At 41.4% G+C, this 26,435-nt stretch overlaps 1 protein-coding gene across 2 annotated transcripts in view; it reads right to left on the bottom strand.

The window, feature by feature from the left end:
- The window catches only part of lamb1b (laminin, beta 1b), a 69,931-nt gene that overhangs the window by 21,336 nt on the left and 22,160 nt on the right, over positions 1-26,435 (bottom strand). For both annotated transcript variants that reach the window (XM_061983642.2, XM_061983644.2), the window contains exons 8-23: positions 26,313-26,433; positions 26,056-26,244; positions 25,823-25,999; positions 23,884-23,996; positions 23,732-23,811; positions 23,528-23,663; positions 23,303-23,461; positions 20,126-20,259; positions 19,926-20,046; positions 17,373-17,559; positions 17,158-17,301; positions 15,180-15,411; positions 14,954-15,117; positions 12,717-12,941; positions 4,700-4,917; positions 4,339-4,435 (exon numbers count right to left, since the gene is read on the bottom strand). In XM_061983642.2, the coding sequence (XP_061839626.1) occupies positions 4,339-4,435; positions 4,700-4,917; positions 12,717-12,941; positions 14,954-15,117; positions 15,180-15,411; positions 17,158-17,301; positions 17,373-17,559; positions 19,926-20,046; positions 20,126-20,259; positions 23,303-23,461; positions 23,528-23,663; positions 23,732-23,811; positions 23,884-23,996; positions 25,823-25,999; positions 26,056-26,244; positions 26,313-26,433 (2,497 nt within the window). The remainder of the gene's footprint in view (positions 1-4,338; positions 4,436-4,699; positions 4,918-12,716; positions 12,942-14,953; positions 15,118-15,179; positions 15,412-17,157; positions 17,302-17,372; positions 17,560-19,925; positions 20,047-20,125; positions 20,260-23,302; positions 23,462-23,527; positions 23,664-23,731; positions 23,812-23,883; positions 23,997-25,822; positions 26,000-26,055; positions 26,245-26,312; positions 26,434-26,435) is intronic.

Here is a 26,435-nt window from a genome sequence, read left to right as displayed (position 1 = left end):
TCTGCCGTAAACAGCAATGTTGTGACACTCTTAAACAGGACAATACTGCCATCTAGTGCATTTGATGAAAGCACTTTTGTGCGTGCCACACTGCAATGCACCATCAGAGAGGGTGTTCAGCATGGTTCGAAAAATAGTGACAGAGAATAGAACAAGGATGGACAATTCAACCCTTAACTCAACAATGAGTAGATGAGTGTTATGTGTGTGTATATGTGTAAATAAATGAAATATATATATATATATATATATATATATATATATATATATATATATATATATATATATAGCTAGAATTCACTGAACGTCAAGTATTTCTTATATATATATATATATATATATATATATATATATATATATATATATATATATATATATATATATATATATATATGAAATACTTGACTTGGTGAATTCTAGCTGTAAATATACTCCCCCCCTTTTAGCCACGCCCCCGTCCCGCCCCGACCACGCCTACCCCACCCCCGTTCCCCCCACCTCCTGAAATCGGAGGTCTCAAGGTTGGCAAGTATGGTCAAAGATGATGTTAATGTAATGAATTTGTACATTTTGGTTGTACTTATAACTGGGGACACATTTTTTGGCCGTACATAAATATGCTAAAATAATATGTATTCCCTTGTAGCTTCATGTGTGATCAATGAAAGGAGTCCACATTCACACGTTTTGTTAAAGATAATGAAGAAGAAGAACTATTATCACCAACAGGAGCATTTTAAAACTCAATTCTACCTATTGGACTGATCAACATTATCACAAAGTATAAATAACGACAAATGAAAATAGAATAGTATCCACCTTTGTTCTATTTTGAAACAAAGAAAACAATCTGAAGTTATCTTTATTTTTAAGTGATCATGCAATGGTTTTACCAGTCCGGCCCACTCGGGAATAGATGTTCCTCCATGTGGACCCTGAGCTAAAATGAGTTTGACACTCCTGATTTAAATTATTATGTAAGTTATAAAAGGCAGCGTCATAAATGTTAATATAAGATAAATATGTCCAAGCACGTTAAATAATAAGGCTGCTTGAATCAAATTACCGTATTTTTCGGACTATAAGTCGCAGTTTTTTCCATAGTTTTTCCATAATCATTTCACTTATGTGTGAAATGATTAACACATTAGCGTAAAATATCAAATAATATTATTGATCTCATTCACGTAAGAGACTAGACGTATAAGATTTCATAGGATTTAGCGATTAAATTGTTTGGTAAACGTATAGCATGTTCTATATGTTATAGTTATTTGAATGACTCTTACCATAATATGTTACGTTAACATACCAGTTGGTTATTTATGCCTCATATAACGTACACTTATTCAGCCTGTTGTTCACTATTCTTTATTTATTTTAAATTGCCTTTCAAATGTCTATTCTTGCTGTTGGCTTTTATCAAATACATTTCCCCCAAAAATGCGACTTATACTCCAGTGCGACTTATATATGTTTTTTTCCTTCTTTATTATGCATTTTCGGTCGGTGCGACTTATACAGCGAAAAATACGGTATGCAAAATTGTTCATTCCACCTTGATAATCATCAAAGTTCACTTCTTATCATTCCAAACATCCATCCATCCATTTTAGATCAAGGATGCAGTCATAAAAGAATATATTTGTGGCAAAACAGGAAAAAGTTATTACAAGTTTCACTTTTGCACCTCATTTGCACGTTACTGTGTTGCGTTCATGGACCCTCGATTGCAGTTAGAAACAGAGGCGTCACTAAGTTTTGAAGACAAGTGGAGGCTTAAACCTCAACAGGTGCACTCGTGCAGTGTTTTTTCAACCTTTTTTGAGCCAAGACACATTTTTTGCGTTGAAAAAATGCGGAGGCACACCACCAGCAGAAATCATAAAAAAACAAAACTCAGTTGACAGTACAAAGTCGTTGTCGCGATTGTTGGATATGACTTTAAAGCATAACCAAGCATGGATCACTATAGCTCTTGTCTCAAAGTAGGTTAAGTTAAAGTTAAGTTAAAGTACCAATGATTGTCACACACACACTAGGTGTGGTGAAATTTGTCTTCTGCATTTGACCCATCCCCTTGTTCACCCCCTGGGAGGTGAGGGGAGCAGTGGGCAGCAGCGGTGCCGCGCCTGGGAAGGTGTACTGTCCCCACCTGTCACATCATTTTGAGTTTATTGCTGTTTTCCTGTGTGTAGTGTTTTAGTTCTTGTCTTGCGCTCCTATTTTGGTATTTTTTTTTCTTTTTTGGGGGTATTTTCCTGTAGCAGTTTCATGTCTTCCTTTGAGCGATATTTCTCGCATCTACTTTTGTTTTAGCAATCGAGAATATTTCAGTTGTTTTTATCGTTCTTTGGGGGGCATTGTTGATTGTCATGTCATGTTCGGCTGTACACTGTGGACGCCGTCTTTGCTCCACAGTAAGTCTTTGCTGTCGTCCAGCGTTCTGTTTTTGTTTACTTTGCAGCCAGTTCAGTTTTAGTTTCGTTTTGCATAGCCTTCCCTAAGCTTCAATGCCTTTTCTTAGGGGCACTCACCTTTTGTTTACTTTTGATTTAAGCATTAGACACCTTTTTACCTGCATGCTGCCTCCCGCTGTTTCCGACATCTACAAAGCAAATTAGCTACCTGCTGCCACCTACTGATATGGAAGAGTATTACACGGTTACTCTGCCGAGCTCTAGACAGCACCGACACTCAACAACAGCACATCATTTGCAGACTATAATTACTGGTTTGCAAAAAATATTTTTAACCCAAATAGGTGAAATTAGATAGTCACAACACCGCTAGTATATTACCCAAGGGGGCGTGGCTACGGAATAGAGTTGTCAAACGGGAAACGTTTTCTGAGTTATTTGCATGCATGTTATAGAAATGTAAATAACATTTCCAATGATAATACTGTTAGTAAACCATAATCTACAAACCCAGAGAGACATGCAAGTGTCAAAAATAATTTTGGTAGATGAGAATAAATCTGAAGCTAAAATAAAGTATCGAAATGCACAGAAACATAGTCTTGTTTTTTAAAATGTTCTTTCCGGGTTTTCGTTGCAGCACTGTGTGCTAATTTAATTTTCCTCTTTTTTTTCCCTCAAAGGCTGCACAGATCCCAGTAATAATGATGCATTGTTATGATTTGTATTATTCACTGATACTAATCTTGCATTTCTACTTTACACTCTAAAGTAAAGGACATTTCAACAGATGTATATTTAAGTGAACATTGACAAGTTATATGAACATTCTAATTAATATTCTGGCAACTTTATATTGAATTTGTAAGCACTTAAAACGTAATTATTTTATTTATTTATTTTTTTTCGAGATATGTTCGGGATAGAGCTTTTTTACTGATATCCGATATTCCGATATTGTCCAACTCTTAATTACCGATTCCGATATCAAGCGATACTGATATATACAGTGGTGGAATTAACACATTATTATGCCTCATTTTGTTGTGATGCCCCGCTGGATGCATTAAACAATGTAACAAGGTTTTCCAAAATAAATCAACTCAAGTTATGGAAAGAAATGCCAACATGGCACTGCCATATTTATTATTGAAGTCACAAAGTGCATTATTTTTTTTAACATGCCTCAAAACAATAACAGTGCAATACTTTTTCATAACATGGTCACTACTGCCTAGTTTCTCTTGTTATATTCTTATTTTACTGTTATGTTTTTATTCTCATTGTTGCTTTTTATTTCTATTCTCATTGTAATGTAATAATGTTGTAACAAATAATATTTCCATTATATAGGCTTTACTTTGCATTTTAATTAACGTGGGATTATTTTTTGTATTTAGAAATAATAGTACCAACTTTTTTTTCTTTTTCTCCAACATTTGTGGCACTGGCGTGGCGCCCCCTGATGGACGGCGCCCTTAGCATTTGCCTATACGGCCTATGCCACGGGCCGGCCCTGCATGTAAAGGAAGTGCCTTAAAGGTTTATTGTCTCTCTGTACCTCTCCTTACGTCCGTGTACACAGCGGCGCTTTTTAAAAACGTCATGAATTTTACTTTTAAAAACCGATACCGATAATAACAAAACCGATACCGATCATTTCTGATATTACATTTTAAAGCATTTATCGCCCGATAATATCGGACATCCCTAGTTCGAGATATTAAAAATAACTTAATTCAAGTTTTTACATGTGTTTATAAAGCTGGTGTCAACCAAATCCATGCAGTATTGTGCATGTAAACACACCAAGTGTGACCTTGGCTTGAGGCTGGGATGTGGGAGGCCTTTCACGAGTCTCGGTTATAGGGCCCCGGAATTTGGTGCAACACCCCTGCATATAAATCATGCGTCCTACCGTGACATTTGACCTCTGGATCCCCCCAGAAGAGCTCCCTGCATTCCCGACACGTCCTGCCACCAAAACCAGGTTTACACGAGCAGCGCCCCGTGACCTGCAGTCCACATAGATCCCAGCAGAGACATTTTCAAAAGGAAGAACAAATAAAGCAGTTTGTTGTGTCTTTGCCCGAGTATGCAGACCACAATGGACCCTTTGTACTCCCACTCCAAGAGAAATATGTGTATCTGGGGTACTTCCTTCCTTTCATACTGCAACTTGTGTGTGTTTGTGCGTGCAAGCATCATCACGCAAAGCCAGCCAGACGTGAGAATATAAACCAGATTAGTTGGGATCCCGAGTCCGGTTTTGCCCTCACCTCGTCACAAGAGGAGCTGTAAGCGTGGACGGCGTCACAGTCACAGCGATGGCAGCCCTCCCCGCTCGCCATGTTCCACGTGTCTTCGGCGCAGCGTTGGCAGTTTTGACCCACCACGTTGGGCAGGCAGGGGCACTGCCCGCTGCGCTGGTCGCACTCGCACTCGTCCGGCGTGGAACAGGTGTGTAGTGCCGTGCCCTCCGGGTGGCACATGCACTCTGCGGGACAAGCAGCACAGTTAGAAGAGCTCCAAAAAGCTTTATTGTGTGACTGCTCCAAACATTCACACATGGTTTTCTATACTAAAATGAATGTTTTTATTTAACTTCTCCAGATTGACCCTCTACCTTCCACATTTTTCATCCCATTCAAACCGTTCCAACTTCAAACTGTTCAGCCTATTCGGGAATCGTGGGCTTTTCCTTGACAAATTCCAAAAATTCCCAGAATTCCAGGTTTTCGGGACATTTTTCCCCGTTCAAAATGAATTGGTCATTTTTCAAACTTCCACCATTTCCATATTTTTCAACCTATTCAAACCATTCTACCTTCAACACATTCCACTCATCCTGGACATTCAAAATAAGTTCCAAAGAATTCCCAGAATTCCAGGTTTTCGGGACATTTTTCCCGTTCAAAATGAATTGGTCACTTTTCAAACTTCCACTATTTCCATATTTTTCAACCGATTCAAACCATTCCACCTTCAACACATTCCACTCATCCTGGACATTCAAACTTTAAGTTCCAAAAAATTCCAGGAATTCCCAGAATTCCAGGTTTTCGGGACATTTTTCAAACATTCACCATTTCCATACTTTTCAACCTATTCAAACCATTCCACCTTCAACACATTCCACTCATCCTGGACATTCAAACTAAGTTCCAAAAAATTCCCAGATTTCCCAGAATTCCATGTTTTCGGGACATTTTTCCCGTTCAAAATGAATTGGCCATTTTTCAAACATTCACCATTTCCATATTTTCCACCTATTCCAACCATTCCACCTTCAACACATTCCACTCATCCTGGACATTCAAACTAAGTTCCAAAAAATTCCCAGATTTCCCAGAATTCCAGGTTTTCGGGACATTTTTCCCGTTCAAAATTACCGGTAATTGGCCATTTTTCAAACATTTACCATTTCCATATTTTTCAACCTATTCAAACCATTCCACCTTCAACACATTCCAATCATCCTGGCCATTCATAAAAAATTCCAGGAATTCCAAGAATTTCAGGTTTTCGGGACATTTTTCCCGTTCAAAATGAATTGGCCATTTTTCAAACATTCACCATTTCCATATTTTTCAACCTATTCAAACCATTCCACCTTCAACACATTCCACTCATCCTGAACATTCAAACTAAGTTCCAAAAAATTCCCAAATTTTCCAGAATTCCAGGTTTTCGGGACATTTTTCCCGTTCAAAATGAATTGGCCATTTTTCAAACATTCACCATTTCCATATTTTTCAACCAATTCCAACCATTCCACCTTCAACACAGTCCACTCATCCTGGACATTCAAACTAAGTTCCAAAAAATTTCAGGAATTCCTAGAATTCCAGGTTTTCGGGACATTTTTCCCGTTCAAAATGAATTGGCCATTTTTCAAACATTCACCATTTCCATATTTGTCAACCTATTCAAACCATTCCACCTTCAACACATTCCACTCATCCCGGACATTCAAACTAAGTTCCAAAAAATTCCCAGATTTCCCAGAATTCCAGGTTTTCTGACATTTTTCCCGTTCAAAATGAATTGGCCATTTTTCAAACTTCCACCATTTCCATATTTTTCAACCTATTCAAACCATTCCACCTTCAACACATTCCACTCATCCTGGACATTCAAACTAAGTTCCAAAAAAATTCCAGGAATTCCCAGAATTCCAGGTTTTCGGGATATTTTTCCCGTTCAAAATGAATTGGCCATTTTTCAAACATTCACCATTTCCATATTTTTCAACCAATTCCAACCATTCCACCTTCAACACAGTCCACTCATCCTGGACATTCAAACTAAGTTCCAAAGAATTTCAGGAATTCCCAGAATTCCAGGTTTTCGGGACATTTTTCCCGTTCAAAATGAATTGCCCATTTTTCAAACATTCACCATTTCCATACTTTTCAACCTATTCAAACCATTTTACCTTCAACACATTCCAATCATCCTGGACATTCAAACTAAGTTCCAAAAAATTCCAGGAATTCCCATAATTCCAGGTTTTCGGGACATTTTTCCCGTTCAAAATGAATTGGCCATTTTTCAAACTTCCACCATTTACATATATTTCAACCTATTCAAACCATTCCACCTTCAACACATTCCACTCATCCTGAACATTCAAACTAAGTTCCAAAAAATTCCCAAATTTCCCAGAATTCCATGTTTTTGGGACATTTTTCCCGTTCAAAATGAATTGGCCATTTTTCAAACTTCCACCATTTCCATATTTTTCAACCTATTCAAACCATTCCACCTTCAACACATTCCACTCATCCTGGACATTCAAACTAAGTTCCAAAAAAATTCCAGGAATTCCCAGAATTCCAGGTTTTCGGGATATTTTTCCCGTTCAAAATGAATTGGCCATTTTTCAAACATTCACCATTTCCATATTTTTCAACCTATTCAAACCATTCCACCTTCAACACATTCCACTCATCCTGGACATTCAAACTAAGTTCCAAAATATTCCCAGATTTCCCAGAATTCCAGGTTTTCGGGACATTTTTCCCCTTCAAAATGAATTGGTCATTTTTCAAACTTCCACCATTTCCATATTTTTCAACCAATTCCAACCATTCCACCTTCAACACAGTCCACTCATCCTGGACATTCAAACTAAGTTCCAAAGAATTCCCCAGATTTCCCAGAATTCCAGGTTTTCGGGACATTTTTCCCGTTCAAAATGAATTGGCCATTTTTCAAACATTCACCATTTCCATATTTTTCAACCAATTCCAACCATTCCACCTTCAACACATTCCATTCATCCTGGACATTCAAACTAAGTTCCAAAAAATTCCCAGATTTCCCAGAATTCCAGGTTTTCTGACATTTTTCCCGTTCAAAATGAATTGGCCATTTTTCAAACTTCCACCATTTCCATATTTTTCAACCTATTCAAACCATTCCACCTTCAACACATTCCACTCATCCTGGACATTCAAACTAAGTTCCAAAAAATTCCCAGATTTCCCAGAATTCCAGGTTTTCGGGACATTTTTCCCCTTCAAAATGAATTGGTCATTTTTCAAACTTCCACCATTTCCATATTTTTCAACCTATTCAAACCATTCCACCTTCAACACATTCCACTCATCCTGGACATTCAAACTAAGTTCCCAAAAAATTCCAGGAATTCCCAGAATTCCAGGTTTTCGGGACATTTTTCCCGTTCAAAATGAATTGGCCATTTTTCAAACATTCACCATTTCCATATTTGTCAACCTATTCAAACCATTCCACCTTCAACACATTCCACTCATCCTGGACATTCAAAATAAGTTCCAAAAAAATTCCAAGATTTCCCAGAATTCCAGGTTTTCGGGACATTTTTCCCCGTTCAAAATGAATTGGTCATTTTTCAAACTTCCACCATTTCCATATTTTTCAACCTATTCAAACCATTCTACCTTCAACACATTCCACTCATTCTGGACATTCAAACTAAGTTACAAAGAATTCCCAGATTTCCCAGAAATCCAGGTTTTCGGGACATTTTTCCCGTTCAAAATGAATTGGTCATTTTTCAAACTTCCTCCATTTCCATATTTTTCAACCTATTCAAACCATTCCACCTTCAACACATTCCACTCATCCTGGACATTCAAACTAAGTTCCAAAAAAATTCCAGGAATTCCCAGAATTCCAGGTTTTCGGGATATTTTTCCCGTTCAAAATGAATTGGCCATTTTTCAAACATTCACCATTTCCATATTTTTCAACCTATTCAAACCATTCCACCTTCAACACATTCCACTCATCCTGGACATTCAAACTAAGTTCCAAAATATTCCCAGATTTCCCAGAATTCCAGGTTTTCGGGACATTTTTCCCGTTCAAAATGAATTGGTCATTTTTCAAACTTCCACCATTTCCATATTTTTCAACCTATTCAAACCATTCCACCTTCAACACGTTCCAATCATCACGGGCATTCAAACTAAGTTCCAAAACATTCCCAGATTTCCCAGAATTCCAGGTTTTCGGGACATTTTTCCCGTTCAAAATGAATTGCCCATTTTTCAAACATTCACCATTTCCATACTTTTCAACCTATTCAAACCATTTTACCTTCAACACATTCCAATCATCCTGGACATTCAAACTAAGTTCCAAAAAATTCCAGGAATTCCCATAATTCCAGGTTTTCGGGACATTTTTCCCGTTCAAAATGAATTGGCCATTTTTCAAACTTCCACCATTTACATATTTTTCAACCTATTCAAACCATTCCACCTTCAACACATTCTACTCATCCTGAACATTCAAACTAAGTTCCAAAAAATTCCCAAATTTCCCAGAATTCCATGTTTTCGGGACATTTTTCCCGTTCAAAATGAATTGGCCATTTTTCAAACATTCACCATTTCCATATTTTTCAACCAATTCCAACCATTCCACCTTCAACACAGTCCACTCATCCTGGACATTCAAACTAAGTTCCAAAAAAATTTCAGGAATTCCCAGAATTCCAGGTTTTCGGGACATTTTTCCCGTTCAAAATGAATTGGCCATTTTTCAAACATTCACCATTTCCATATTTTTCAACCAATTCCAACCATTCCACCTTCAACACATTCCATTCATCCTGGACATTCAAACTAAGTTCCAAAAAATTCCCAGATTTCCCAGAATTCCAGGTTTTCTGACATTTTTCCCGTTCAAAATGAATTGGCCATTTTTCAAACTTCCACCATTTCCATATTTTTCAACCTATTCAAACCATTCCACCTTCAACACATTCCACTCATCCTGGACATTCAAACTAAGTTCCAAAAAATTCCCAGATTTCCCAGAATTCCGGGTTTTCGGGACATTTTTCCCCTTCAAAATGAATTGGTCATTTTTCAAACTTCCACCATTTCCATATTTTTCAACCTATTCAAACCATTTCACCTTCAACACATTCCACTCATCCTGGACATTCAAACTAAGTTCCAAAAAAATTCCAGGAATTCCCAGAATTCCAGGTTTTCGGGACATTTTTCCCGTTCAAAATGAATTGGTCATTTTTCAAACTTCCACCATTTCCATATTTTTCAACCTATTCAAACCATTCTACCTTCAACACATTCCACTCATCCTGGACATTCAAACTAAGTTACAAAGAATTCCCAGATTTCCCAGAAATCCAGGTTTTCGGGACATTTTTCCCGTTCAAAATGAATTGGTCATTTTTCAAACTTCCACCATTTCCATATTTTTCAACCTATTCAAACCATTCCACCTTCAACACATTCCACTCATCCTGGACATGCAAACTAAGTTCCAAAAAAATTCCAGGAATTCCCAGAATTCCAGGTTTTCGGGATATTTTTCCCGTTGAAAATGAATTGGCCATTTTTCAAACATTCACCATTTCCATATTTTTCAACCTATTCAAACCATTCCACCTTCAACACATTCCACTCATCCTGGACATTCAAACTAAGTTCCAAAAAATTCCCAGATTTCCCAGAATTCCAGGTTTTCGGGACATTTTTCCCGTTCAAAATGTATTTTTCAAACTTCCACCATTTCCATATTTTTCAACCTATTCAAACCATTCCACCTTCAACACATTCCACTCATCCTGCACATTCAAACTATCCTTTTCCAAGTTCCAAAAAATTCCAGGAAATCCCTTTTTTTCTAACCCTTTTTTGACCATTTTTTCTGGCGACTGCTCCTTCCACATTTTAAGATAAAGTTAAAGTACCCATGATTGTCACACACACACTAGGTGTGGCGAAATTATTCTCTGCATTTGACCAATCACCCTCGATTCAACCCACTTTAACCGTTCCCCCGTCAAAACATTCCTCTTAATCAAGACAAAAAAACAAAGTTGTTTTTTGAACTGGAAAAGTTCCCGGTTTTCCCAAAATTCCTTAATACCATTTTTTATCAATTAAAAATGTTACTACTTCAACATTTCTCAAGCGAATTGAAAAATTCCAACACCAACCAAATTCCAGAACATTCAAGTCTTTTCAAATTTTCCAAAAAATTCCCTCTTTTCCCAAAATTTCCATGAAATTCCCATTTGAACCAATGGGACATTTTTCAAAGTTCCACAACTCCCACATTTTTCATCCGATTCAAATCGTTCCAACTCCAAAATATTCAGCCTGTTCAAAAATCTTTGCTCACCTTCAACAATTTAAAACAAATTCCCGGATTTCCAAGAATTCCCAGTTTTCAGGGACATTTTGCCCATTCAAAATTAATTGTCTATTTTTTAAACTTCCACAATTGGCACAGTTTTAAACCAATTCAAACCATTCCACCTTCAACACATTACACTCATCATTTTTACAAGTTCCAAAAAATTCCAGGAATTCCCTTTTTTTCATACCCTTTTTTGACCCTTTTTTCCGGCGACAACTCCTTCCATATTTTCAATCCACTTTAACCGTTCCACAGTCAAAACATTCCTCTTAATCAGGACAAAAAAACAAAGTTGTTTTTTGAACTGGAAAAGTTCCCGGTTTTCCCAAAATTCCATAATACCATTTCTCAATTAAAAATTTTACTACTTCAACATTTGTCAAGCGATTTGAAAAATTCCAACACCAACCAAATTCAGAACATTCAAGTCTTTTAACATTTTCCAAAAAATTCCCGCTTTTCCTCAAATTTCCATGAAATTTCCATTTAAACCAAAGGGACATTTTTCAAAGTTCCACAACTCCCACATTTTTCATCCGATTCAAATCGTTCCAACTCCAAAATATTCAGCCTGTTCAAAAATTTTTGCTCACCTTCAACAATTTAAAACAAATTCCCAGATTTCCAAGAATTCCCAGTTTTCAGGGACATTTTCCCCATTCAAAATGAATTGTCCATTTTTTAAACTTCCACAATTGGCACAGTTTTAAACCTATTCAAACCATCCCACCTTCAACACATTACACTCATCATTTTACAAGTTCCAAAAAATTCCAGGAATTCCCTTTTTTTCAAACCATTTTTTGACCCTTTTTTCTGGCGACAACTCCGTCCACATTTTTCAACCCACTTTAACTGTTCCACTGTCAAAACATTCCTCTTAATCAGGACAAAAAACAAAGTTGTTTTTTGAACTGGAAAGTTCCCGGTTTTCCCAAAATTCCTTAATCCATCCACCCATTTTCTACCGCTTGTCCCTTAATACCATTTCTCAATTAAAAATGTTACTACTTCAACATTTCTCGAGCGATTTGAAAAATTCCAACACCAACCAAACTCATTCAGAACATTCAAGTCTTTTAACAATTTCCCAAAAAAATTCCCGCTTTTCCCAAACTTTCCATGAAATACCTTTTTTCAAAGTTCCACAAATCCCACATTTTTCATCCGATTCAAATCGTTCCAACTCCAAAATATTCAGCCTGTTCAAAATGGTGTGCTCTTCTTCAACATTTAAAAAAAAATCCCGGATTTCTAAGATTTCCCAGTTTTCAGGGACTTTTTCCCCCATTCAAAATACATTTATTTGCACATTTTTCAACCTATTCAAACCATTCCACTTTCAACACATTCCACTCATTCAACTAACACTTTCCCAAGTTCCAAACCAAATTCAGTTTTTCCTGGAAATTCAAACTCTTCAACATTCAAACTATTCTTACATTCATACCACATTCTGTCAGCATTTCAGTTCAACTTTGGAGCATTCACACGCAATCCCTTCAGGAACTACTTTTTGGATACACTTTTAGTTTCCCTGAAGAAGGCTGCAGACGACATGTCACACATCTACTATACTGAAAGGGTATACAAGCGCTCAATATTCCTAACAAAGTCTACTGCACTCACTTCTGCAGCTCTGAGTGGCAGCGTTGCCGTAGTAACCCAGTTTGCAGTGCTGGCAGGCGTAGCCGTCGGTGTGGTACAGGCACTTGAGGCACGCGCCTGTCTGAGAGTCGCAGGAGCCGGGGTTGTGCATGTCGATGTTGCCGTTGCACTGGCACGCCTGGCAGCGTCCGCCGGGCAACAGTGGGTTGCCGAAGTGACCTGGGGCGCACTCGTCACACCTGGCACCTGAAGGAAGTTTGCGGAAGAAGATTTCAGGCTAATGACAGAGCAACATAAAACTCGGGATATCCCGATCAACGTTTTCAGCCTCCCATGTGATTTTGTTTTTGCTTTCGATCCGATTACTTGTCCGGGTCCGATACTTTAGACCAGGGGTCCCCAAACTTTTTGACTCAGGGGCCGCATTGGGTTAAAAAAATCTGGCCGGGGGCCAGGCTGTGTATATATATATATATATATATATATATATATATATATATATACATATATACATTGTCTTTATAATCCGTTTTGTCATTTAACATCAATTAATATTGATGTTCATCAACATTTAACATGTTATCGATGGGAAAATTCATTTTTAGACAATATGATTTGCCTGAGCGGCTAGGAGACACTTTTTGGAACTGGAATTGTTAGCATAAGAATTGGCAATGAAAGTTAAAAAGAGCGTCTACATTTTTGTGTCTCTTTATGGGCGCGACAACACATTAATTTGTTTTCATGTAAAAAAAAAAACCTCATTTTTAAAGGTGTAGCGGCTAATATTTTACCGTGGCGCACCGTCAGGAGTGGGAAGAAGAAGAGCTTATTTTGTCATACCCCTTTTCGTATTATAGCAATTTAATCCCAATTGTTTGTTCTCTATTTGTAACAGAAGAGTAAATAAATAGTGTTCAAATAATAAACTATATATATGCATACTTGCCAACCCTCCCGGATTTTCCGGGAGACTCCCGAAATTCAGCGCCTCTCCCGAAAACCTCCCGGGACAAATTTTCTCCCGAAAATCTCCCGAAATTCAGGCGGAGCTGGAGGCCACGCCCCCTGCAGGTTTATTGTTAGGCAGTTTCATTAACGTCCTCCCAGCACGGCAACAACACACAACAACAGCAGTCACGTTTCCGTAAAGCAGTTTGTCTGCCGTAAACAGCAATGTTGTGACACTCTTAAACAGGACAATACTGCCATCTACTGTACATGCATATGTGACATTAACATCTAGGGCTTTTAGAGAGTGCAGTGCACAACTGCGCACACAACAAGGAGACGAAGCAGAATGCATCATCAGAGAGGGTGTTCAGCATGGTTAGAAAAATAGTGACAGAGAATAGAACAAGGATGGACAATTCAACCCTTAACTCAACAATGAGTAAATGAGTGTTATGTGTGTGTATATGTGTAAATAAATGAACACTGAAATTCAAGTATTTCTTATATATATATATATTTAATAAAAACTTAAAAAAAAAAAAAAAAAAAAAATATATATATATATATATATATATATTGCTAGAATTCACTGAAAGTCAAGTAGTCAAGTATTTATTATATTATATATATATATATATATATATATATATATATATATATATATATATATATATATATGTATATATATATATGTGTATATATATATATATATATATATATATGAAATACTTGACTTGGGGAATTCTAGCTGTAAATATACTCCTCCCCTCTTAACCACGCCCCCCCGCCCCGCCCCTGACCACGCCCCCCGCCACCCCCCACCTCCCGAAATCGGAGGTCTCAAGGTTGGCAAGTATGTATATATGTATTTATGTAGGAGCTAAAGTGTATGTTTGTGTGTTATGATGTTCATTTTTTCCATGGTCTTGAACACATCAAGTTGGCGAAGAACGAGGAAGTGTGGTTGTCTGTTTTTGAATGAAACAAGGAGACGGTCGTGCGTACACGAAGGAAAGTACTTTTTGGAACTGGAATTGTTAGCATAAGAATTGGCAATGAAAGTTAAAAAGAGCGTCTACATTTTTGTGTCTCTTTATGGGCGCTACAACACATATTTACATGTAAAAAAGCCTATTTTTTAAGGTGTAGCGGTTAATATTTTGCCGTGGCGCACCGTCACGATTGAATACGTTAAAAGGAAACCCTGAACACAACTGCGGTAAAGATCGATTGAGCTCATCAGCCCAGCGCCGATGAGTTCAAAAAGGCAAATATGGACCTTCTAAAATGTGTGTGTGTATTACCTTTGTAGCCGGGGCTGCACACACACACCAGCTGGTTGCTACTGTCCGCCATGTAGCAGCTGTCTGCAAACTGTCGTCCACTACGCGGGCCGTCGGGGCACAAACAGGGGCGGCAGTGTCCCCCTGATCCCAACTCGGGATCACCGTGGTAACCATCCAAACACCTGCCAGGTTAAAGTGACCATAGGTAGATCTGGTGAAGGGAATATGGAAAAGTGGCAAGTACCTCTCACAGTAGTGTCCGGTGGTCAAGTCCCTGCAGCCTTGGCACTCGCCAGTCTCAGGATGGCAGACCTCGCTGTGGCCGTTACACTGGCACGGTCGGCAGAAAGGGAACCCCCAAAATCCCGGCAGGCAATGGGAACACTGGCGTCCCGTCGCCCCGGGCACGCAATCGCACTGCCCCGTCTCTTCATGGCAGGGGGTGCTCACCGATCCTCGGGGGTCGCAGTCACACACTGAGGGCAATAAATTTCAAATAGTTTCAACATTTCAACACTTTCAGTCCATCTTAGATGAGTTCGGGGCCCAGAGAAGCTGGCGGCGTTTCTGGGTGTTGTTGATAAATGGCTTTGGCTTTGCATAGTAGAGTTTTAACTTGCACTTACAGATGTAGCGACCAACTGTAGTTACTGACAGTGGTTTTCTGAAGTGTTCCTGGGCCCCTGTGGTGATATCCTTTACACACTGATGTCGCTTTGTGATGCAGTACCGCCTGAGAGGTATACCAAATTGGGGCGGTGTAGCTCGGTTGGTAGAGTGGCCGTGCCAGCAACTTGAGGGTTCCAGGTTCGATCCCCGCTTTCGCCATCCTAGTCACTGTTGTTGTGTCCTTGGGCAAGACACTTTACCCACCTGCTCCCAGTGCCACCCACACTGCTTTAAATGTAACTTAGATATCGGGTTTCACTATGTAAAAGCGCTTTGAGTCACTAGAGAAAAATGTTATCCATCCATTTTCTACCGCTTGTCCTTTTTCGGGGTTGCTGGGGGTGCTGTAGCCTATCTCAGCTGCATTCGGGCGGAAGGCGAGAAGCGCTATATAAATATAATTCATTTCACTTCACTGAGGGATCGAAGGTCACGGGCTTAGCTGCTTACGTGCAGTGATTTCTCCAGATTCTCTGAACCTTTTGATGATATTACAGAGCGTAGATGGTGAAATCCCTAAATTCCTTGCAATAGCTGGTTGAGAAATGTTGTTCTTAAACAATTTGCTCAGGCATTTGTTGACAAAGTGGTGACCCTCGCCCCGTCCTTGTTTGTGAATGACTGAGCATTTCATGGAAGCTGCTTTTATACCCAATCATGGCACCCACCTGTTCCCAATTAGCCTGTTCACCTGTGGGATGTTCCAAATAAGTGTTTGATGAGCATTCCTCAACCTTCTCTGTCTTTTTTGCCACTTGTGCCAGCTTTTTTGAAACACGTTGCAGGCATCAAATTCCAAATGAGCTAATATTTGCAAAAAATAACAACGTTTACCAGTTTGAACGTTAAATATCTTGTCTTTGCAGTCTATTCAATTGAATAGTGGTTGAAAATGATTTGCAAATCATTCAAATCAAAAGCACTTTACATTGAGTAAACAGTGTATTAAAAAAATAAAAAAAATAAAAATAAAAACTAGAACAGCCTAATAGATAGAACTAGTATGCATGTATCTAAAAAAAGGCTTTTTTAAAAAGAAGGGTTTTTAAGCCTTTTTTTAAATGCATCCACAGTCTGTGGTGCCTTCAGGTGGTCAGGGAGAGCGTTCCACAGACTGGGAGCGGCAGAGCAGAAAGCCTGGTCTCCCATTGTTCGTAGCTTTGTCCTCGGAGGTTGGAGGAGGTTAGCCTGTCCGGAGCGGAGGTGTCGTGTGGAGGATTTGGGGGAGAGCAGTTCTTTGAGGTGGGGGGCGGCATTACCATGGATGCACTGGTGGGTTAGTAGGGAGATTTTGTATTCAAACCTGAGTGGAACAGGAAGCCAGTGAAGGGATTTGAGAGTTGGTGTGATATGGTCATTTCCGCACTCTCATCAGCACTATTCTGCATGTATTGCAGCTTATTCTGCATGTATTGCAGCTTCTGGATGTTCTTGCTGGGGATCCCGACAAGAAGTGTGTTGCAGTCGTCTATATTCTCTTTTTATTTACCATTTACACAATGTGACAACTTCACTGCTTTTGGGTTTTGTAGAAATACCCCTCAAGTACTTACGCCTGCATCCGGCGGGGCTGAACAGGAAGGTTGCAGGGGCGCAGTGGTCGCAGTTCCTGCCGACCACATTGGGCCGACAACGACACTGGCCTCCGCTGGGCTCGCACACGCCGCTGACGGAACCTTGTAGATCACACTGGCACGCTGGGAAACCACATTTATTTTGCTCGGAGGGGTTTACGTTACATGACTTTTGAAGTTTGGAGTAAACATACGCATGGCTCCTCTGTGCAGCAGTGCGGAGACGCTGAAGATGTACTCATTGCAGATGTCCGTCATGGGACTCTTCACCACACTCTGGCTCGTCTCCAGGCAGCGGTAACGCTGGAACGTATCCCACGCTTTGTCACCGTTTGTCCCATGGAATATGGCCAGATCCCTGACCCGGGGCATCAACACCAGCTGCAAGAGGGATAAAGAATGAGCAGGCTGCTTTTAGGGTCATCACCATGCCAGAGTTACAGTAGTCAGTACTGATACTTGTGAAACCTGTTTGAAGACCAATATTTGTTTTTGTTATCAGTTAGTATCAACTCTCACTATTATGTCAGATCCACTATGGACTGGACTCTCACTATTATGTTAGATCCACTATGGACTGGACTCTCTCACTCTTATGTTAGATCCACTATGGACTGGTCTCTCTCACTCTTATGTTAGATCCACTATGGACTGGACTCTCTCACTATTATGTTAGATCCACTATGGACTGGACTCTCTCACTCTTATGTTAGATCCACTATGGACTGGACTCTCTCACTATTATGTTAGATCCACTAAAGACTGGACTCTCTCACTCTTATGTTAGATCCACTATGGACTGGACTCTCTCACTATTATGTTAGATCCACTAAAGACTGGACTCTCTCACTATTATGTTAGATCCACTATGGACTGGACTCTCACTATTATGTTAGATCCACTATGGACTGGACTATCACTATTATGTTAGATCCACTATGGACTGGACTCTCACACTATTATGTTAGATCCACTATGGACTGGACTCTCACTATTATGTTAGATCCACTATGGACTGGACTCTCACTATTATGTTAGATCCACTATGGACTAGACTCTCACTATTATGCTAGATCCACTATGGACTGGACTGTCACACTATTATGTTAGATCCACTATGGACTGGACTCTCACTATTATGTTAGATCCACTATGGACTGGACTCTCACTATTATGTTAGATCCACTATGGACTGGACTCTCACTATTATGTTGGATCCACTATGGACTGGTCTCTCTCACTCTTATGTTAGATCCACTATGGACTGGACTCTCTCACTATTATGTTAGATCCACTATGGACTGGACTCTCTCACTCTTATGTTAGATCCACTATGGACTGGACTCTCTCACTATTATGTTAGATCCACTAAAGACTGGACTCTCTCACTCTTATGTTAGATCCACTATGGACTGGACTCTCTCACTATTATGTTAGATCCACTAAAGACTGGACTCTCTCACTATTATGTTAGATCCACTATGGACTGGACTCTCACTATTATGTTAGATCCACTATGGACTGGACTATCACTATTATGTTAGATCCACTATGGACTGGACTCTCACACTATTTTGTTAGATCCACTATGGACTGGACTCTCACTATTATGTTAGATCCACTATGGACTGGACTCTCACTATTATGTTGGATCCACTATGGACTAGACTCTCACTATTATGCTAGATCCACTATGGACTGGACTGTCACACTATTATGTTAGATCCACTATGGACTGGACTCTCACTATTATGTTAGATCCACTATGGACTGGACTCTCACTATTATGTTAGATCCACTATGGACTGGACTCTCACACTATTATGTTGGATCCACTATGGACTGGACTCTCACACTATTATGTTAGATCCACTATGGACTGGACTCTCACTATTATGTTAGATCCACTATGGACTGGACTTTCACACTATTATGTTAGATCCACTATGGACTGGACTCTCACTATTATGTTAGATCCACTATGGACTGGACTCTCACACTATTATGTTAGATCCACTATGGACTGGACTCTCACTATTATGTTAGATCCACTATGGACTGGACTCTCACTATTATGTTAGATCCACTATGGACTGGACTCTTACTATTATGTTAGATCCACTATGGACTGGACTCTCACACTATTATGTTAGATCCACTATGGACTGGACTCTCACTATTATGTTAGATCCACTATGGACTGGACACTCTCACTATTATGTTAGATCCACTATGGACTGGACTCTCTCACTATTATGTTAGTTCCACTATGGACTGGACTCTCACTATTATGTTAGATCCACTATGGACTGGACTCTCACTATTATGTTAGATCCACTATGGACTGGACTCTCACACTATTATGTTAGATCCACTATGGACTGGACTCTCACTATTATGTTAGATCCACTATGGACTGGACTCTCTCACTATTATGTTAGATCCACTATGGACTGGACTCTAAATGTAATTCAATTCAATTCAATTCAATCATAATGGAAGCAACAGTTTCCATCTTAAAGATCTAAAAAAATTATTTGGGAATGTCCAGCGGCCCAGATTGAAAAGCTTAAGGGATTCGTCCCCCGGGCCTTAATTTGCCCAGGTCTGAAGTCCAGTCTTCATTGGTACTAACGATACTGAAAAAAAGCAGGTATCCTTGCATTTTTTTTTTGCCTGTTGGTATGTATGTGGCGATACTTTTGACAACCTTGATGTTGATGTTGGAGTGAATGTTTGAACCTCACCGAGTCGATGAGCGTGTACGGGCTCTGCACATCGCTGTAGGTGGAGTAAAGCGGCAGGCTGAGGTGCACCGTGTAGTTATGTCCCTTCTCCAAGCACGCGGGGTGGGGCAGCAGCACATGTCTACAGGAAGCAGGAAGTGTGTGGTGACCACCAAAGCTAACGAAAGGGACGCTTGAAACGGACTTTCCCGGCGTGTTACCTGGAGCCAGGTGGCAGAGAGACGTACTGCTCCTCGCCGTCACCGATGTAACCGCCACAGTGACCGGAATAGTCCGGAGGGTTGAAGACGGGTTGCTCCACTCGGACGTTGACCTGCTCCCACTGTTCTGGAAGCTTCCGTCAAGCAGTACATAGTTGGGTTGTTTACAAAAAACACTCAAGTGTAGGTAGGGTTGCAAAGGCGTGGAAAGTTTCCAGTTGAACTTTACAGATCACAAAAAAGCATAAATGAATGGGATTTAACATAGAGAAAATTAGCATCACGGCTAACGGAGAAATATTTTGGGTTCATTATGAGACTGTGGTAGTTCATAAACCTCGCTAGCTAGAGATATTGGCCCCAAAATCATTTAACAAGCAAATACACCTCTATTCAACTTAAATACCATAGATCAAATATATTTACCCCAGTAATATCATCAACACTTACCTGACTGGATGAAGTCCTTGGGCTCTAATACTAGTGTGGCCTCAATAGCCCTGCTGTAGTGTGTAGCATGCTGGGAATTATCTGTGCATGTGATGGAGGAATGCACCGTGCAGGGTTGAAATTCTACTGAATTTGCATTAAATCCGGTTGTTTTAGCTAATAATCATGCTGCAAGATCTAGCATGTTGCATTCAATGTTTATTCACATTAATTCCCGTTATTCCCATGGACAATGGGCATATACACACACACCCCCCCACCCCACGCCTTCACCACCGCTTGATTCCCCTTCGGGGTGATGGACGGCTGGCAGCACTTTATAGCAGCAGTTGACCTCCAGGGTCCCCAACTCCCCCACCCTCTGTTGCGAGTTGTCGTGATTATATGTAACATGTTTATGTGTGCATGGCTTGGAGGTTTTTTCCCACTCCAGACTAGGCCCCCTTAGGAGCCCAGTCTAGATTGTATTTTTCTACTCATCTTCTTCCCCAGCGTTTTACCTTTTTCCCATCTTTTACGGGGCGCCTTTGGCGACCCATCAGCGTTCCTGTTCTGTAACCCTGTACACTTGTTTGTTTGTCTAATCTTGAACGGGTTTGTGCTGAAAACATAGTTTCGTTGTACTTGTGCAATGTCAATAAAGTCCTATCCTATCTGTGCATGTGATGGAGGAATGCACAGTACAGGGTTGAAATTCTACTGAATTTGCATTAAATCCGGTTGTTTTAGCTAATAATCATGCTGCAAGATCTAGCATGTTGCATTCAATGTTTATTCCCATTCATTTCCCGTTAATTCCCATATATTCCTGTTAATTCCCATATATTCTTGTTAATTCCCATGGAAAGTTTCCAACTCCAAGCGTGATCATATCACACCCATCCTCAAATGACTCCACTGGCTCCCTATTGCATCCTGGACCCAATTCAAGATGAACCTGCTAACACACCAAAGCATCTACGGCAACGCCCTCTCCTACCTCAAGGACCTAATTTCCCCTCAACCTCCTACCTCAAGGACCTAGTTTCCCCGCAACCTCCTACATCAAGGACCTAGTTACCCCTCAACCTCCTACCTCAAGGACCTAGTTTCCCCTCAACCTCCTACCTCAAGGACCGAGTTTCCCCTCAACCTCCTACCTCAAGGAGAGAGTTTCCCCTAAACCTCCTACATCAAAGACCGAGTTTCCCCTCAACCTCCTACCTCAAGGACGGAGTTTCCCCTCAACCTCCTACCTCAAGGACGGAGTTTCCCCTCAACCTCCTACCTCAAGGACGGAGTTTCCCCTCAACCTCCTACCTCAAGGACGGAGTTTCCCCTCAACCTCCTACTTCAAGGACCTAGTTTCCCCTCAACCTCCTACCTCAAGGACCGAGTTTCCCCTCAACCTCCTACCTCAAGGACCGAGTTTCCCCCCAACCTCCTACTTCAAAGACCGAGTTTCCCCTCAACGTCCTACCTCAAGGACCGAGTTTTCCCCCAACCTGTCTACTTCAAGGACCGAGTTTCCCCTCAACGTCCTACCTCAAGGACCGAGTTTCCCCTCAACCTCCTACCTCAAGGACCTATTTTCCCCTCAACCTCCTACCCGCAACCTCCGCTCCTCAAACACTAACCTCCTCAAAGCCATCAGGACAAACTTACAATCAATGGGCCGCCGGGCTTTCTGCTCGACCGCACCCGAACTCTGGAACGCTCTCCCCGACCATCTTAGAGCACCACAGTCGGTCGACCGTTTTTAAGAAGGAACTAAAAACCCACCTTTTTAGTACAGCTTTTATCTAATTTCTCTGCCTTCTTGTTTTAAATACACTGCTTGCCTATCTGTTTTATCCAGTGCTTTCATGCTTTTATTTCTATTTTTATCTATGTTTCTGTTTTATCTAGTGTTTATCTGGTGTTTTTCATTTCTGTTTTAATTTTCTATTATATATTCTATCCGTCCATCCATCCATCTTCTTCCGCTTATCCGAGGTCGGGTCACGAGGGAAGCCCAGACTTCCCTCTCCCCAGCCACTTCGTCCAGCTCCTCCCGGGGGATCCTGAGGCGTTCCCAGGCCAGCCGGGAGACATAGTCTGTCCTGGGTCTTCCCCGTGGCCTCCTACCGGTCGGACGTGCCCTAAACACCTCCCTAGGGAGGCGTTCGGGTGGCATCCTGACCAGATGCCCGAACCACCTCATCTGGCTCCTCTCCATGTGGAGGAGCAGTGGCTTTACTTTGAGCGCCTCCCGGATGACAGAGCTTCTCACCCGGCGGAGGAAACTCATTTGGGCCGCTTGTACCCGTGATCTTGTCCTTTCGGTCATAACCCAAAGCTCATGACCATAGGTGAGGATGGGAACGTAGATCGACCGGTAAATTGAGAGCTTTGCCTTCGGCTCAGCTCCTTCTTCACCTCAAGGGATCGATACAGCGTCCGCATTACTGAAGACGCCGCACCGATCCGCCTGTCGACCTCACGATCCACTCTTCCCTCACTCGTGAACAAGACTCCGAGGTACTTGAACTCCTCCACTTGGGGCGAGATCTCCTCCCCAACCTGGAGATGGCACTCCACCCATGGACTCTGACTTGGAGGACTTATATATTTTAACTTTCTATTTTTTATTTTTTTTAACTTTGTAGCATTTTGAGATTTTAACAAATGTAAAGTGCGTTTATTATTATTATTATTAACTTAGAATTTTCCCGGAATTTTGCAACCTTAAGTGTAGGTGAGTTTCACCTGTGGCTCGTAGCGGATTAGGACATCATAGTCCATGGACTCTGGGATGTTGTTGATGAAGAACTTTAGGAAGGCTCTTTCTGGTACGCTGGCAAAACCCATCCCAGTCCACGTGGGGCTGCGATCCAAAGGGTAAGGTCTTTGGACCGCCTTCACGCCCTGCCAAACAAGAGTGTTTAGTTTCCTGTCATTTCAAAGACGTCGGATGCACGTTGGTGCGCTCACAGGTCCGTGCTCAGCGTCTTCGGCCTCGTACGTGTAGTGGTCCAGGGCAATGAAGTAAAAGCCGGACTCCAGCTGGTCACAGCGCCGTCCGAACACGTGCTCCCTGCACACGCACTGCCCGGACCGCGGGTCGCAGCTTTTGGAACATGGAGAAACGATTCATTGTCAGCGATGAATGGCTTTTCTTTAGTCCACAGAACGTACCTGTTGTTGAGTGCACCGCCCAGGTCGCAGTCACATGCTCGGCATCCGTCCATGTCGTTGGACAGACCCCAGTGCTGCGGCTGCGGGGAAAGCGCATTTTGGTTAGAAAGCTCTCCGGTAGTAGCAAGATACGCGTCGGTGACCCCGCCTACCAGACACTCATCGCAGTTATGTCCGCCAACCAGCCGCTTGCAGAAGCACCTTCCTGACTCGGGATCGCAGGAGTCGCTTCCTGGCAACGTTCCCAGCGGGCTGCAGCTGCAAGCTGCCAAAACAACACGGAAAATAGTCTGTGTGGGTGTGTGATCATCACACTGAAGTGGGAAAAGTAGTTTCCTAACTTGGTTGGGACAAGTACTGTACATGGCACGCATCTTAATAAATCAAACAGAGGCTGGACTTCAGTTCAGTTGTCCTCATTGCGACATTTTGGACAATTGCTGTCAACTTTGGTGCTACTACTTTTTTTTTTTTCATTTTCCCCTTTTGGTATGGACAAAATGTCCAAAGACTTAGAGCCTGATCGACAAAACCCAAAAGCAGTGAAGTTGTCACGTTGTGTAAATGGTAAATAAAAAGAGAATACAACAAATCCTTTTCAACTTATATTCAATTGAATAGACTGCAAAGACAAGATATTTCATGTTCACACTGAGAAACTTTGTTATTTTTTGCAAATATTAGCTCATTTGGAATTTGACGCCTGCAATGTGTTTAAAAGAAGCTGGCACAAGTGGCAAAAAAGACTGAGAAAGAAAAACACTTATTTGAAAAATCCCACAGGTGAACAGGCTAATTGGGAACAGGTGGGTGCCATGATTGGGTACAAAAGCAGCTTCCAGGAAATGCTCAGTCATTCACAAACAAGGATGGGGCGAGGGTCGCCACTTTGTCAACAAATGCCTGAGCAAATTGTCCAACAGTTTAAGAACAACATTTCTCAACCAGCTATTGCAATCTAAGGTCTGTAATATCATCAAAAGGTTCAGAGAATCTGGAGAAATCACTGCACATAAGCGATGATATTAAGGACCTTTGATCACTCAGGCAGTACTGCATCAAAAAGCGACATCAGTGTGTTAAGGATATCACCACACAGGCTCAGGAACACTTCAGAAAACCACTGTCAGTAACTACAGTTGGTCGCTACATCTGTAAGTGCAAGTTAAAACTCTACTATGCTAAGCCAGAGCCATTTATCCACAACACCCAGAAACGCCGCCAGCTTTGCTGGACCCGAGCTCATCTAAGATGGACTGATGCAAAGTGGAAAAGTGTTCTGTGGTCTGACGAGTCCACATTACAAATTGTTTTTGGAAACTGTGGACGTCGTGTCCTCCGGACCAAAGAGGAAAAGAACCATCCGGACTGTTCTAGGCGCAAAGTGTAAAAGCCAGCATGTGTGATGGTATTGGGGTGTATTAGTGCCCAAGACATGGGTAACTCACACATCTGTGAAGGTGCCATTAATGCTGAAAGGTACATGCAGCTTTTGGAGCAACATATGTTGCCATCCAAGCAATGTTACCATGGACGCCCCTGCTTATTTCAGCAAGACAATGCCAAGGCACGTGTTACAACAGCGTGGATTCTTAGTAAAAGAGTGCGGGTACTAGACTGGCCTGCCTGTAGTCCAGACCTGTCTCCCATTGAAAATGTGTGGCGCATTATGAAGCCTAAAATAGCACAACGGAGACCCCCGGACTGTTGAACAACTTAAGCTGTACATCAAGCAAGAATGGGAAAGAATTCCACCTGAGAAGCTTAAAAAATGTGTCTCCTCAGTTCCCAAACGTTTACTGAGTGTTGTTAAAAGGAAAGGCCATGTAACACAGTGGTGAACATGCCATTTCCCAACTACTTTGGCACGTGTTGCAGCCATGAAATTCTAAGTTAATTATTATTTGCAAAAAAAATAAAAGATTATCAGTTTGAACATCAAATATGTTGTCTTTGTAGCATATTCAACTGAATATGGGTTGAAAATGATTTGCAAATGATTGTATTCCATTTATATTTACATCTAACACAATTTCCCAACTCATATGGAAACGGGGTTTGTAAGTCAGTATTTAGATGGCGTTTGCATACCCAAACATCCTTCTGGTCCCTGTCCCAGCCCGTAGTGTCCATGTCTACAGTGGTCACAGCGCTCTCCTTCCACGTAGGCTTTGCAGCGACACTGGCCTGAGATGAGACCAGAGGCCACATCGGTCCTGGAGTCGCAAAGCCCCCCCTGCAGGGAGCCGACCGGGTCACAGCTGCACGCTACGGCGAGAGTTGGATTAGAGACAAAATCAGACTTTACAGGTGAAAGGACTTACGCTGGCAGACGTGGGGGTCCCTCAAGTCTCGGTTGGGGTGCTGGTAAAAGAAGGGCGCGCACTGCTCGCACTGGCGCCCCACCGTGTTGTGCCGACAGTCGTCGCACACCCCCCCGCTCACGTTGCCCGTGGTCACGTAGACGGCCATGTCAAAGTGGCAGGAAGCGGAGTGCTGGTTACACTCGCACCCTGTGGAGGAAAGAGAGTCCGGGGTTGGTGTTTTTTAATGTTAATGCGGTCCCGTTTGAGGGTCTTACTCTTGCAAGCGTGCGTGTTGCGGCCCTCAGCGGGCTTCCAGGGGTGGTCGTGATAAAAGTCCTGACAGCGCTCGCAGTTCAGACCCTCCGTGTTGTGGTTGCACACGCAGCGTCCGTGGACCT

Source organism: Nerophis lumbriciformis, linkage group LG25 (assembly GCF_033978685.3).
Source record: "Nerophis lumbriciformis linkage group LG25, RoL_Nlum_v2.1, whole genome shotgun sequence".
Classification (NCBI taxonomy): Eukaryota; Metazoa; Chordata; class Actinopteri; order Syngnathiformes; family Syngnathidae; genus Nerophis; species Nerophis lumbriciformis.
The sequence above is the reverse complement of the archived record's forward strand: the minus strand, read 5'-3'. Positions and strand labels throughout refer to the sequence as shown.